The 14,853-nt window shown below is 39.0% G+C and overlaps 2 protein-coding genes across 2 annotated transcripts; both read left to right on the top strand.

Moving 5' to 3' along the window:
• Nucleotides 1–1,119: 1,119 nt before the first annotated feature.
• Nucleotides 1,120–8,044, top strand: LOC101472781 (RING finger protein 141). The gene is made up of 6 exons (XM_004564469.5): nucleotides 1,120–1,232; nucleotides 3,128–3,331; nucleotides 4,017–4,125; nucleotides 5,144–5,325; nucleotides 6,048–6,155; nucleotides 6,243–8,044. Exons 2-6 carry the CDS (start codon nucleotides 3,195–3,197, stop codon nucleotides 6,391–6,393), a joined length of 687 nt encoding a protein of 228 aa, XP_004564526.2. The 5' UTR covers nucleotides 1,120–1,232; nucleotides 3,128–3,194; the 3' UTR covers nucleotides 6,394–8,044.
• A 3,397-nt stretch (nucleotides 8,045–11,441) lies between these two features.
• Nucleotides 11,442–14,128, top strand: LOC101472491 (RING finger protein 141-like). Its single transcript, XM_004564468.3, has 4 exons — nucleotides 11,442–11,694; nucleotides 12,199–12,295; nucleotides 12,612–12,766; nucleotides 13,733–14,128. The coding sequence occupies exons 1-4, from the start codon at nucleotides 11,558–11,560 to the stop codon at nucleotides 13,827–13,829; spliced, it is 486 nt and encodes a 161-aa protein (XP_004564525.1). The 5' UTR covers nucleotides 11,442–11,557; the 3' UTR covers nucleotides 13,830–14,128.
• Nucleotides 14,129–14,853: the final 725 nt, after the last annotated feature.

Genomic DNA, 14,853 nt, shown 5'->3' with positions numbered 1-14,853 from the left:
AACTTGAAGAACTTTTAGATTTAATTTTGGTGAGCTGGCTGCTATTTTGACACCTTTTGTCCAAGACAATACTGATGAAGCACAAGAAGAAAAATGTGATGCCCTCATGTGCTGGTCTCAGGAGATTAAGAGCATTGATATCTGGCTTGTGTTATTTGTATGTATGAATCTATGCAATATATTTAAAATGACACTGCAGAAATAACAGTAACATTAAAAATATATTTGGTGCAACCAAAGTCATCTAATCTAACTGTTAAAACCTTTGTATCAGAAATAACAGACTAGGAAATAAAAAGCACAAGTTTTTTTTCATGAATGCTGGATGAAGTTCACTGAAGATGCATAAAGATAAACAAAATCAGTGGGTGATTCTGGTGGCAGCATTCTTATTTTAATGTGTTTTATAAAACACAACTACACAACTTTCTTGGATCTGTATTTTTTCAGCATAATAAACTGAGGTGGGGAAAAGAAAAACTGTACACCAACAATAAAAAAACAAAGACAAAAACAAAGAAACACCCCAAAACAAAACAGATATTAACTAAGAGCAATCAGTTACTTTTCCGTTTCATAATGTCAGAATTTCTGGTACGTATAGCATTCATTCACACAAAGATCTTAATGGATTTTTTGTGGGGGTGGGGGGGACGGTTTACTTCTAAGATGGTCCTATATTGTTTAATCTGTAAGGAAATGTAGGAAAGTTGGCTTGGTTCCTGTTTTTGTTTAGTTTTTTTTTTAAATTATTTTATTATTAGTTATATTTATTACTTTATTTATTTATTTATTTGTTTATTTATTTATTTATTGTTATTTTGACTTATAAATACTACAGCAGACACATTTTCTACAGTTTTTTTAAAAAATCCAGATCATTCTTGAATGTATACAAAAAATGATAAGGAAAAAAATGAATGGAAAAATGATAGGGAACGAATTAATTTATAGACCAAACATTATTTATTTTGAATCTTTTCAAAACAAGTTTCAGAAGCGGGTAAATGTTGTGTAGGCCTAATATTTATTTAATTAATTAATTGTTTGTTTGTTTGTTTGTTTATCAATAATCTTATTATTATTACTAACGCAAACGACTGACGTAAGGTCGTCACACTCCAACGTCATGAAGCCGCGCCAGTGTTGTGGTACCAAGACAAACAGAAGCTAAAAGCGAGGCTAGTGGTGAAATTTGGATGGTGCCTCCTACGTGGACTCTGCACTGTTTGGTAAGAAGCACCGACGTGTCACAGTTGCAGCAGAGGATCATATTTATCCCATTTTTATTTATTTATTTTCTACGTTTCGCTTCTTCTGGTATTGGTTAAGTTTCAAGCAAAGTAATGCAGCTAGTTGTTAGCAGAGTGCTCCTCAGTAATATTACGCTGTTACTACAGTTGTGAAGTTTAAACTGAGGTTTACTGTCTGGAGAGGTCTAAAACTCTGCAGCTATAAGTACTTTCGAAGAAGGAGCGCTGCTGCTATGCGGTTCTTACGTTGAAGTCTAAAATAAACGCCGACGTTGTTAGCGTCGCTGGATGTTGATGCTAATTTAGCTAATACAGCAGAGCTGCTGCCCTTGCGAGCATTTGGCTGTTTATTTTTTTTTATGACTTATAGATTATTGTCAGGTCTACGTGAGGTTTGACACATCGATATGTTCTATGTATGCATGCAGCCACAGGAAGTCTCGAGGTAGCTGGTGGGAGAGGATGAGTTTGTTATTACCTGATAGTCATCTAAGTGTTTTTAATTATCTAGTCGTGTTTCATTAATATTCTGTCCCTTTCCAACTAAGTTTTAAAGGGATTACTAGTGTAATAGTAACTTTTTAGACGAGCAAATACAAAAATAAAAAAAATCAAAGGCCGGGGCGAACAACTATAACAGTAAAGTACACAAGAAAATTCAGCTAAAAGCAATACACAAACCATTATGAAACCATAAGTGATGATTAAAGGAAAAACGCAAAAAACAAACAATATCATGTGAAAGCAATTTGATAAACGTGTTTGTTAGAACTAGGGCTGCTCGATTATGGCAAAAATGATAATCACGATTATTTTCACTGAAATTGAGATCTTGATTATTTGACGATATTTATTTAACAATAACAATGTATTGAATAATGACTTTAAAGATTGTCAAAAATTAATATAAAATAGTGTGCAAATACTGATAACAGTGCAAATGTTTGCAATATAAAAAATAAATGAAAAATGTAAACATCTATGTTTAGTGAACTTTGCAGTGTTGCTCTGTGGTGCAGCTACGACACCGTAGCAAAGTTTACACACTATGTCTACTTGATCCACGTCTGACTCCGCGAACCCATAATGTTTCCACACCACTGAAGTTTTTTTTTACCTCTCTTTTCAACCAACGGCAGTCACTCTCCTCTCCAAATAACTTCTGCTTAGCTTTCCGAGCTTCCCTCGGGTCCTCTTAATTGTTGTGTGCGCTCGATTTGCCACACGGAGCAGCGCGAGAGTAAAGCACGAGGGAGGGTCTAATAATCGCTCAGTCATTTTTAATGATCGTTGAAAGCCCAGATCGTAATCGTGATTAAAATTCGATTAATTGAGCAGCCCTAGTTAGAACGACTAGATGCGTAGATTTAAGCCAAAAATGTGGGATGGCCAAGAAAGCCCAGCTGTGAAGCTAAGGCTGCAAACCGGCTCATTTGGGGCCAATATCTCCGTTAGGAAGCAAGGACCCAAACATGCTTTAAAAGTCAGCTCTAAAATGTACAGAGAGCCAGTAGAGAAAAGCAAAGACTTTGGTGATGTGACACTGTCCACTAAGAAGCTGAGCTGTTGCATTCTCAACCAGCTGAATGTGAGAGGACCTTTAACTAATCCCAGAAAGAAAGGTACACTTCTTTATCTTGGTCCTATGCCTTTTGCTCCTTTTTGAAATTTTGGTTGGTTAAATTCTGGGTCTTGGTATGCTTCATGTACTTGCCATATTCTCTAAGGCCTACGATCATCTGTGCCACAGCATATTTTAATACAGATGAATGCACACTTCATTTTTGTGTGTTTTCACTATATTTTGTATGTCTTTCTTTAACTAAAATATTAATCTAAGGCACTAATAATTTAAGGCAATCATTTCCCACCAGGTTTGGAAGAACTGAATGAGGTGCTGCCTTTTGCCTCTTCTCTTGTGTGAGTTCTACTGCTGCCGGGATGGGTCAGCAGATCTCAGGTCAGGCGGTGATGAACCATCTGCCTGAGAAGCTGGTGAAACATGCCGGATTGGTTCGTGACAGCGGCTACCTAAACTACGAGGAGTTTCTAGCAAGAGTGGCTGAACTTAATGACGTGTAAGTCTGTTAAAGATGATTAGCTTTCCCGTACAACAGATAGCTTTTCTTTAAGACAAACAGTTTTTGTGCAGAATGGATAGGTGGAGAAACTTGACCTATTTCACAAAGTGTACCTTTGGGACTCTTCAAATTGAGTGCTGGCATCAGTACTTTTATGACATATGGGATTTGGCCTTCCTTATTCCCCCAGCATTAGACACAGTTCTGCCAGTTTACCTTTAGCTTACAAACTCCTAGAGGTAATAGCTGCAAGGCATGATAATGCAGCAGAAGGTGGAGTAGAGAAATCAGAATCAGAATCAGAATCAGAATGGGTTTATTGCCAGATGTTGAGGTTTACAACATTAGGAATTTGCTGCGGTGCTTCAGTGCAAACAATAAGAATTAAAGTGCTATGTAGAAAGAAAGATATGTGCATGAGATATACAAAGAAAGGCTTTGTTACAACAATTCTGAAAAAAAGATTAATGTGACAACAAAATAAACAGCACAGTGCAGTGTTATTGATGAAAATAATCATTGAAAACACCTGAAAAAGAAGGCGCAATGAAAATGTTTTTTTTTTTTTAACATTCATCATGATGAGAAATAAATCAAAAATCTGCGTGCTTTATGGAGGATGGTTGGAATGGTTTATGGAGATAAACATAACCTTTTCCCCTCTCTCCTGCGTCTCTCTCAGTACGGCCAAGCTAGCTGCTGGACAGCAGAAGCACCTGCTGTTTGAGGTGCAGCCAGGATCTGATGCTACAGCCTTGTGGAAAGTGGCTGTCAGGGTTGTGTGTACCAAGGTGAGACCAAAGAGCCTTCCCCACATGCCAACAGAGGCATCTGCACACACATTTATGACAGAGAGGGACAGATGTGAGTGAAACCATACTCCTGTAAATTGTGTTTATATGAGGAAACCATGCTCTGAGGGATCTCCTGGGATGTCTGCAAGTGTTAAAACCAATTTATTGTTTGGAAATGGACTCTTATCAGAATGATGTTTACTATTTCACAAAAATCAAGCCCTTTCTGGGGATCATAATAATATTACAGGGTAGGTGAGGGTAATAGATCTCTGACAGTTTAACTCATTGTTCCACATCGGTTTTTAACTTTAAACGTAATGTAACACTGCCACTGACCAGGCAAAAAAAAATAGAAAGTTTTTGTTTCTTCATAATTAATATGAAGAAACAAAAAGTTGTGTATGTAGTTGGTTGCATTTGTTTGTGTCTGTCTGTTAGATGTCAACTGTCTGCAGTTTCCAAGATATCATTTTCAAATTTTGTGTGATGGTAGATACTAATAACAGCTTGAGTCATAACATGACACCATAAAGTTCCACAAAATCACATACTGCATGAATAGATGTTAAAGTCTCATGTTTTTACAGGTTATAGAAGCTAAAAGATGTCAGCCAATTCTGCTCCAATCATATGGTTAAAATAATAAAATGCACAGTTATAGTATGTAATGCTTCAAGGTCAAAGTTTAGAATCACATGAATTAGGAAAAACTTTCCATCGGATCATTTCCAGATTCTAAAGCAGTATAATAGTCATTGAGTAGCATAAGCACTTCCTTTCTTTGAACTCTTTAAAACATTATTTTTTAATACATTATAATCACAATGACCAACAAGATTAATATGCTACACTAGATTTCCATATTAACAATGCTCACATCAGCACAAATGATCTATGAGAACTACTTACATCAGCACGTTGTCATGAAAACATCACAGTTTTAGTATAACCTTTGCCCTTTGGTGGGAGTTGCTCTGTGAGTGCTCTTGTGATTGCCTTTGCTTCCCTCCAGATCAATAAGGAGAATGGCATGGTTGAAGCATCGCGGATCATGAACCTGTATCAGTTCATCCAACTCTATCGTGACATCACCAGCCAGGCAGCTGAAGTGTTGTCTGTAGAGGGTGCCACTAAGGGCCCCTCAACCGAGCTTCCCTCCACTGACTCCTGCCAGGCCAGCATGTGGATGGGCAGGTCAGTTACCAGGAAATGGACAGCTATGATATAAAGTGCACACACAACAATTAGATTTTCATGACGTTTTTTAATAGTGAAGATGGACAGGGATTATGGGAAAAGAGAGCAGTGGTACAACATGCAGCAGAGGTCTTTGTTCAGCGAATGCACTCACTTGTAATCATTGCCAGATTTTGAAGGAGAGTTTTCCTACAACAGACCTGAAAAAATATAGAATATTGGACTTTTGTTTGTCAGCTGAGCAGTAATGATGTTTGTGAACATATGCGCTATTAAAAATGTTACACTTGTGCAAATATCAATGCTGTTTCCAGCTTTAGTCTCCAAGTGCCCAAAATGCAGTCTCCCTGCTCAGCACATGTGTTACTGATGCAAGACTACAGAAAATGTTTTTTAATGCCCCACCATCTGCATGAATTATATATTTTTAAGGTTGTTTTTTTTTGTTTTGTTTTTGTTTTTGTTTTTTTACAGCTGAGCGATTCCTTATTCTGTAAAGTTGAGGGGGGCAGTGACTGATGGGTCATTTTAAGGCTTTTACACATTTTTATAACCCCGAGAAATATTTATCCTCAGGCGAATCCTGAGCATAAAAAAGTGTTTCTAAAACACTTCTTATGCTTTTTGTTTTCATTTCTAAAAAATGAAGATAAAGTGTGCCTAGCGTTAAAGAAAATAATGAAATTGTTTTCCCCTCTTCTGTATACATTTCCATGCAGAGTGAAGCAGCTGACCGATGAAGAGGAGTGTTGCATCTGCATGGATGGAAAATCTGACCTCATTCTGCCCTGTGCACATAGCTTCTGTCAGAAATGCATTGATAAATGGTGAGATAATCAAATAAGCTTGAATTATTCAAATTCATCTATAGCGTTGTAAAACATTAAATTACACACCCTCTTCTGTTTCTGTAGGAGTGGCCAGAGCCGAAATTGCCCAATCTGCCGTCTGCAAGTGACTGCTGCCAACGAATCGTGGGTAATGTCTGATATCCCCACAGAGGATGACATAGCCGGCTACATCCTCAACCTGGCTGATGAGGCGGGCCACCCACACAGGCCTTAACATGCAGAATACTGAGCCAAGTAGATAGCAAAGGGAAATATACCCACTTCAGTAGACTTTACATACTGAAACACAAAACACCACTTTCACTGAGAGGTTTCTTTCCCCCCCCTAAAGAGTAAAACAGAAAAGAATCCAGCAGGTGTCTTCTCTTTATATTCTTTGTGATAGCTTCTGAAAATCTCCTCTTATAAGTCCTAAAAATCCCAGGATGCTTTTTGAAACCAGAGTATTGTTGATGATGTACTTTATGGAGTTTTGTGATATGTTGTTTGAAGTGAAACAATTGTATTTGTATATTACAATAAATTGTAACATTTTAATGGAACCCAGAATAACCAAATGTTGCTTAAAGTACTACTAAAAGGTGGTTGGGGTTAACTAGGCACTTTATAAAACAAATGCTGATACATGTTGACATTGCCTTCCTTCGATATGAATGAGAGAGACACAGTTGCACTTCCTTGTAAAGTTTGATAAGTATGACTCTCATTCATATAATTGAAATCATCACTTTGATATTTTGGGAAAGTGTCTTGTTTGCTGTCCAGGGAAAGTCAGATATCTGTAGGACAGCAGTTAGATTATCCTCATACAAAGACTGGAAACAAGGAGAAAGGGCTGGCTGTAGTCAGTTTTATCAAATCATCTTTGAATTTGTTATATTTAACTATATCTAAATGTGAAAAATAGAGAGGTTTAAAGGTGATTTTTTTTTTTGCTGTAGACTGATTCATGGCTAAGTTGCTTCATGAAGTCATTACAGGACTGTTTTCAACTTTTGGACAGCATCAGGCTCTTTTCATTCTGTTTGTAGTCTCTGTGCTAAATTTGGGAACTGACTCTGTCCTTGCAGTGAACATACAGACAGTAAATTGGTACTGATCAAATCTTAAACCTCTGAGCAAATAAGCATCATTTCCCAAAATGTCCTATTCTTCCTTCATGTGCAAATCCAAGACACCAAACATACTTGTCGTATTTGCCAGGGCTTCTGGACAAGCAGTAAAGTGAAAATTTATGTTCCATCTATAAAGCTGTTTGGATGTCTGTGCAATGTATCCCTGCATGTTTGTACCCCACATGACATGGACCATGAGCTGTGTTATGTGAATCTGTACTAAAATCCTGTTCTGGTGCAGTTCAGGACACAGGACTGAATAGGCTCATGTGATTTTAAGGACTTGGCTCGTTGTGGTGTCTTAACTGTTGTAAATAACCTTGCCTGTCACATAAGTTGTTCTCCTCTTTTTACTTTTATGAATTTTTTTCTAATTATTTTTCTCTCATCTTTATTTACACTATTTTAATATGAATTCTGTAGAAATCTTTTAGTTTGCACTCCCAAAACTGCACTCTGTGCTTCGACGTGACTGTAATTAAAAGCAACTTAATGACTGAGAGAGAGGCAGCTTGTAGGGGAACAGTTAAGTAAAATCACTGAAATTGTGTTTTGTTTTCGTTTCACCCTGGGTCTAACCGATCCCTAGTGGCACTTTCAGTTTAAGTTGACATAGCTGTGACACTCGAAGTTGATTCTTCCGGAAATATTTTATTAAATGTGAATATGTATGAACCTTATAGATTTCATTTCTGTTTTACTCAAATCCAATTCTTCATTTAAAGTTGTATTAAAGAAATGACTTATTTAGATCTTTGTTGTGTGAAGTTCAGTGAATTCTTCAGTTTAACATTTTTCACATTTATTTTAGCAATTTATTCCTATAGTTTTGAAATATCAGTAATATTTCAGTTCTGTTCATTTTGTTCGACCTCACTTCTCTGGGTGCTTGTGCGTAGTTGATGGAGATGATTATATTTGCCTTCATAAATGTTATTTTGGCGCTTTAATCCTTTCATTCAAGCTGAAATAAACACACCCCAGAGATGTTCAGCAGTAAGAGAAGTCTTTTACAAGCTCTTTAGCAAACTGTGTCTGATCTTGTTGCATGACTGCATGGTCCATTCAGAAAAATGTCAAAGAAAGTTTTTAATATTTACATTATAAAGTTTATGAACATAAACTGCTGTGTAATGTGATGTTGCAACCATAAGATGGTAGCATTATCCTGTATTCCTTCTGGGGTCCTGGCATAGTACAGACATTGTATTTGTTATAGTGAATGAAGGGAAGTGTAATAACAGAACCATTCTTACTGTATTATCCTTAATAAATAGATACTCAATTTTTGGCACTTTATGACTGTTGAATTGAAAGTTTTTGCAACTTTTGTTAATAAGTTGTTTCATATGCAATAAACTGTATAAGCTACATTTTTATACAGCTTATTCTGTTTGGAAACAAGATTTTCTTTGGCAATAAAAGCCTAAGTGATGTAGCCTACTGTATCAGACTGGTGTTAAGATGTATAGGAAAAAATCATAAATGCTTAATCTTATGAGTTTTACATGGCTAACATTGGCATTGTTTTACAGGTTTGAACATGTAAACTCAATGGTGGTGGGACATTTCATTTTAAAATAAAAAAGAGTGAAACCTAGTTGTTCATGTGGTTTACACGTTAACCATACCCCTCCGCAAATTGCTACCTTATCGTGGTGTAGTGGTTTGTGTGTCCCAGGGATCCCAGGAGATATGTTGTCCGGGCCCTTGTCCCCCTGGTCAGGCCTCTCACTTGAGGCAGTTAAATAATTCCAGACCCAGAGCCTGGCAGAGCACCTCGGGTGGATGAGGTCCGCCCTGAGTTCCTGAAGACTCTGGATATCGTAGGACTGTCTTGGTTGACATGCCTCTGCAATGTTGCATGGAGATCAGGGGTGATACCTCTGGATTGGAAGACCAGGATGGTTGGTTCTCATGTTTACCGGACCACAGGGTGTGTTCCAACTATAGGGGGATCACACTCCTCAGGCTCCCTGGGAAAGTCTATGCCAGGGTGCTGGAAAGGAGAGTTAGTCCGTAAGTTATATACAGGAGGAATAATGCTGTTTTCGTCCTGGTCGTGGAACACTGGACCAGCTCTTTATCCTTTCAAGGATACTTGAGGGTGCATGCGAGTTTGCCCAACCAGTCTACATGTGTTTTGTGGACTTGGAGAAGACATTCGACCGTGTCCCTCGGAGTGTCCTGTGGGAGGTGCTTTGGGAGTATGCGGTGTCTGGCCCATTGTTACGGGCCATTTGATCCTTATATAACCGTTACAAGAGCTTGGTCTGCATAGCCGGCAATAAGTCGAACTTGTTCCCGGTGGGTGAAGCACTCTACCAGAGCTGCCCTTTGTGACCCATTCTGTTCATAATTTTTATATACAGAATTTCTAGGCGTAGCCAAGTGATGGAAGGCTGTGGTGATGTGGTTCTGTTGGCTTCATCAGGTGATGGCTTCCAGCTTGCACCGGAACGGTTTGCAGCCGAGTGTGAAGCAGTGGGAATGAGGATCGGCACCTTCAAATCTGAAAAGGGTGGAGTAGATTAAGTCTGGTACGTCCTGCACGAGTGACAGGAGAAGGGAACGGGAGATTGACAGACGGATTGGTGCTGCACCTGCAGTGATGTAGACATTGTACTGGTCCACTGTGGTGAAGAGAGAGGTGAATGTAAAAGCGAAGCTCTCAATTTACCGGTCGATCTACGTTCCTACCCTCACCTGTGGTCATGAGGTGTGAATAGTGATCGAATGAACAAGATTGCGGATACAAGCGGTGGCAATGGGGTTCCTACGAAGGGGGGCTGGCCTCTCCCTTAAAGATGGGGTGAGAAGTTCAGCCATCCGGGAGGGGCTCAGAGTAGAGCCGCTGTTCCTTCACATCGAAAGGAGGTGGTTTGGGCATCTGATAAGTATGCCTTCTGGACGGTTTCCAGGCATGTCCCACCAGGAGGAGGCCCCGGGGCACACCCAGGACATGCTGGAGAGATCATATCTTTCAGCTGGCCTGGGAATACCTTGGTGTCCCTCCTGATAAGCTGGAAGTGGCTGGGGAGAGGGAGGTCTGGCCTTCTCTGCTTAGGCTGCTGCCCCCGCGAGCTGGCCCTGGATAAGCCGAAGAAAATGGATGGGGACAAAAAATGGTAAAAAAAAAAAATCTGGCAACTGCCAGTGCTACCCCTCAGCCTCCTACTAGACTACTTTGCCTTGTTCTCAAGTTACTGCATTCACTGATTCTCTGACTTTGAGGTCGAGGTCACTGAGGTTCAAATGCATAGAATATTTTTATTTGTTGCACCCGTGGTATCAATTTGAAGCTCCTACATCACTTTATTCTTAGGTTATCATATTCATAAGATTTTTATAAAACTTGACCTTTGACCTTGACCTTGAGGTCGAAGTCACTGAGATTCTAACTTATCTGATTTTTTTGTAGTTACACCTGTGGTGTCAATTTGAAGCTCCTACACTGCCTCGTTCTTGAATTATTGAGAACACCTAACTCACAAACTAAGGTGTCCAAGCTGCCCCATCATTGCTTTTACGGAGGTAAAGACACAGTGAAGCCAAGGATTATTGAGAATTCACATTGCAATACCTTTAATACCTACAGCATGTTCCAATTGCTGTAATAAACTATTGCTAACAGTACCGAATGCTCTACTGACGTCTAGCAGGACAAGCACAGAAACGGGTCCACTGTCAGAGGCCATAAGAAGATCATTTGTAACCTCCACTAACATTGTTTCTGTAAATAATCAGTTAGCTGTTTTACAACCCATCTTTCAAGAATTTTGCATTTTTCACGAGTCAGTTGTGACAGCTAGGATTTGCACCAGGAACTTTATTGCTCTGAGACAACAGTGCTAATCACTTCACCACCACAGTGTAATGATTCAGATATTCCTGTTTCAAGGCACTCTCTGACATCTGTATAACCTTTGTTCCTTATGTGTGCCATGTGTGATCACTCCTATGCTGTTTTACTATGGCTATTCAAAGACCAGCATGAATCTGTTTTTGCAGTAAGTCACTGCAAGTCACAAATCTTTGGCTTTTTATAAGATTTTACTAGTTACAAATATAGCTATTATTAACCTGTGGCCATTAAAGTGCTCCAAATAATTGGCTTACCAAATGGCTCGGGTAAATACGTTAGTGGGTTACCTAGGCAACCGGAAACTGCTAGACCAACCGCCAGCTTCATCCTCCACTTAGAAAAATATTTTTCCTCTGTTGGTTTGCGAGTGTTACTGGTGCTTTTAACACAACACCGGGATGGGTCAGCAGATCTCAGGTCAGGGAGTTATGAACCAGCTCCGTCAGAAGCTGGAGAAATGTTTAGAATTGCTTCGTGACAGTCGCTACTTAACTTACGAGGAGTTCCTGGGAAGACTGGCTGAACTTAATGACATGTAAGTGACAGGTCGTTAAAGACAGCTTTAGAGAACAGCAAGCGGCTTTTCTTTAACATAAAACAGTTTTGTGCAGAATGAACAGGCCGACAAACTTAACCTAGTTCAAAAGTGTACCTTTGGGCTGATTTTACGTAGACTTTTCAATTTGAGAGCTAGCGTCAGTGCTTTTATGATATCTGGGATTTAACCTTCCTTATTTTCTAGCATTACATACATTTCTGCTAGTTTACTAGCTAGGTTTTTTTTTTTTTAGCTCACAAGCTCCTGGAGCTTGAAAGCTGCAAGGCATGATAGTGCAGCTGAAGGTCAAATAAACACGAAGTGAATAGCACCGAGCAGTGTTGTTAAGTATTAGTAATGAAAATACATTTTTGAAATTCAGCATGATGAAAAATAAATGTAAAAATTCTGTTATGAATATTGTGGCACTGCTTTGTCATTTGGCTGAATGGTTTATGGAGAAAAACATAACTTCTCCCCTCTCTCATTCTTCTCTGTCAGTACTGCTGAACAGCAGAATGACCTGCTGTTTGAAGTGCAGCCAGGATCTGATGCTACAGCCTTGTGGAAGGTGGCTGTCAGGGTTGTGTGTACCAAGGTGAGACCAAAGAGCCTTCCCCACATGCCAACAGAGGCATCTGCCCACACATTTATGACAGAGAGGGACAGATGTGAGTGAAACCATACTCCTGTAAAAGGGGAAAGGTAATTCTGCCCCTAGAGAAATAGAGAAATACATCCTGTAATAGATTGCTGATAGCAGCTATCAACTGGTAGCTTGGATTAAAAAACCGTGCTGGGCTTGAGAAGCCTGTCATCGGTGGGTTATAGCCAACTATTTTGGCACAGTGTAAGATTGAAACTGCATGCACTACCAGTCATTAAGTCACATGATTGCCTTTTCTTCCTCACAGATCAGTAAGGAGAATGGCATGGTGGAAGCATCGCAGATCATGAACCTGTATCAGTTCATCAAGCTGTATCATGACATCGCCAGCCAGAGTCTTCAGGTGCCGTCTGCAAAGAGCCCCTCTACTGAGCTCCTGGCTGACTCCTGCCAGGCCAGCAGGTCAGGCAGTCATGACATAAAGCATACATTTTATAGCACATTCAGCAATTATAAGTACTTTTATAACTTTATTTAATAGTGACAATGAACAGGAAATAGGGGGAAAGAGAGCATGGGAACAACATACACCAAAGGTCATTGCAGCCAAATCAAAGTGGGACCTCACTACTTGGGCATGTTGGTGGTCTAAAAACTCAGCTGTAGGGTTACCATTTTAAAAAGCTATTTAAAAGGTTTCAGCTAAAGCTTTTCTGGACAATTTAACCACAGGTTGGTCGTTGTTTTGTTTGGAACAAAAAAGGACTCCTTTAAAGACTAAAGGTTTTGGTGCCTCAGGAAGAGCATGTGTGATCCCCAGCTCCCACAGATTCTTATGCAAATGCATTCAGTCCCTTTGAATACACCCACTTGATCTTATATTTGCCAGCTGAGCAGTAATGATAATGTTGGAACGTACATGCCATTAAAACCATTACACTTGTGCTTATATCAAATGTTGTGTTTCCGGCCCGAATCTCCAAGCAGCCTAACAATGCAGTTAATGCAGTTTTTCCTGCTCACCACAGGTGTCAGTGCTGTAAGACTACAGAAATATTTCTTTTAATGCTCCACAATCTGCATGAATTATATAATTTCTTTGCAGCAGAGTGATTTCTCATCCAGAGGCAAGGCTAGGGGGCTGATTGATGGGTCGTGTTAAAACTTTTGGACATTTTTAGAACACAGAGGGATATTATTTTCTCAATTCCTTGATTGCAAACCTTCAGGATTTATCAGACATATTTCTACTAAAAAAGGTAGAAAAGCTAATTTAAGTTGCCTTCCTCTGTAGATAAATAATAAAACAGTTTATGTTTTCTCTGTATACAAGCAGCAATTGATGATGAAAATTTGTTACTGAAAAATCTAAACTTCCTGTTATTCACACACACCGTAATTATTCCACATCCTCTTCTGTTTCTGTAGGAGTGGTCAGAGCCTAAGCGACCTAGCATGTCATCTGCATGTGACTGCTGACAGCGAATCGTGGGTAATATCTGATCTTCAGAGACTACTTCCCTAATGTGACTAATGAGGGAAGCCACCCATACATGCTTTAAAATGTCGAATACTTAGCTAAGTACATAGGAAATGGAGATACACCCACATAAGAAGACTTTTTCCTCCTAAAGAGCAAGATAGAAAAGAATCCAGCAGGTTTCTTCTCTTTATATTCTTTGTGACTGCCTCTGAAAATGAAAATCTCCTCTTTTAAGTCCTAAAAATCCCAGGATGCTTTTTGAAACCAGTTTTGTGATATGTTGTTTGAAGTGAAAAATAAATCTGTATTTGTATATTATAATAAATTGTAACATTCACGGATCCAAGGAGCTTTATTTGTCATTCGCATCACATGTTAACATGAGGTGGAACGAAATTATGTACACACGGTCCGGAGTGAAAAGAAACAAAAATAATGAAGAAACAGAAATTTTTTCTTAAAGTTAGAATAAATAGTTGGGGTTTTTTTGTTTTGTTTTTTTAACAAAAGAAATGACAAGTAATAAGACAATACAATAAATAATACTATAACTAGAGTGCAACAACCTGAGTACCAGTATGGAGTATGGGTAAGGAGTGTAGGTATAAATATAGGTGTAAATAAATATTTTAGCAGCAAAGGGCATAATGACCAGCATTGATAAAGTGACATAAAACATTAGAATCGACCTGTTCTCCGGGAGCGTGAGTAGCCGCTGCTCTACTGTGCGCCGCCATGTTGACATCAACATTTTAATGGAACCCAGAATAACCAAATGTTGCTTAAAGTACTACTAAGAGGTGGTTGGGATTAACTAGGCACTTTATAAAACAACATTGACATTGCCTTCCTTCGATATGAATGAGAGAGACACAGTTGCACTTTCTTGTAAAGTTTGATAAGTATGACTCTCATTCATATAATTGAAATCATCACTTTGATATTTTGGGAAAGTGTCTTGTTTGCTGTCCAGGGAAAGTCAGATATCTGTAGGACAGCAGTTAGATTATCCTCATACAAAGACTGGAAACAAGGAGAAAAGGCCAGCTATAGCCAGTGTTATTGA

The sequence above is a fragment of the Maylandia zebra genome, linkage group LG7 (genome assembly GCF_041146795.1).
Source record: "Maylandia zebra isolate NMK-2024a linkage group LG7, Mzebra_GT3a, whole genome shotgun sequence".
Lineage (NCBI taxonomy): Eukaryota > Metazoa > Chordata > Actinopteri > Cichliformes > Cichlidae > Maylandia > Maylandia zebra.
This window is presented reverse-complemented; position numbering and strand designations above follow the sequence as displayed.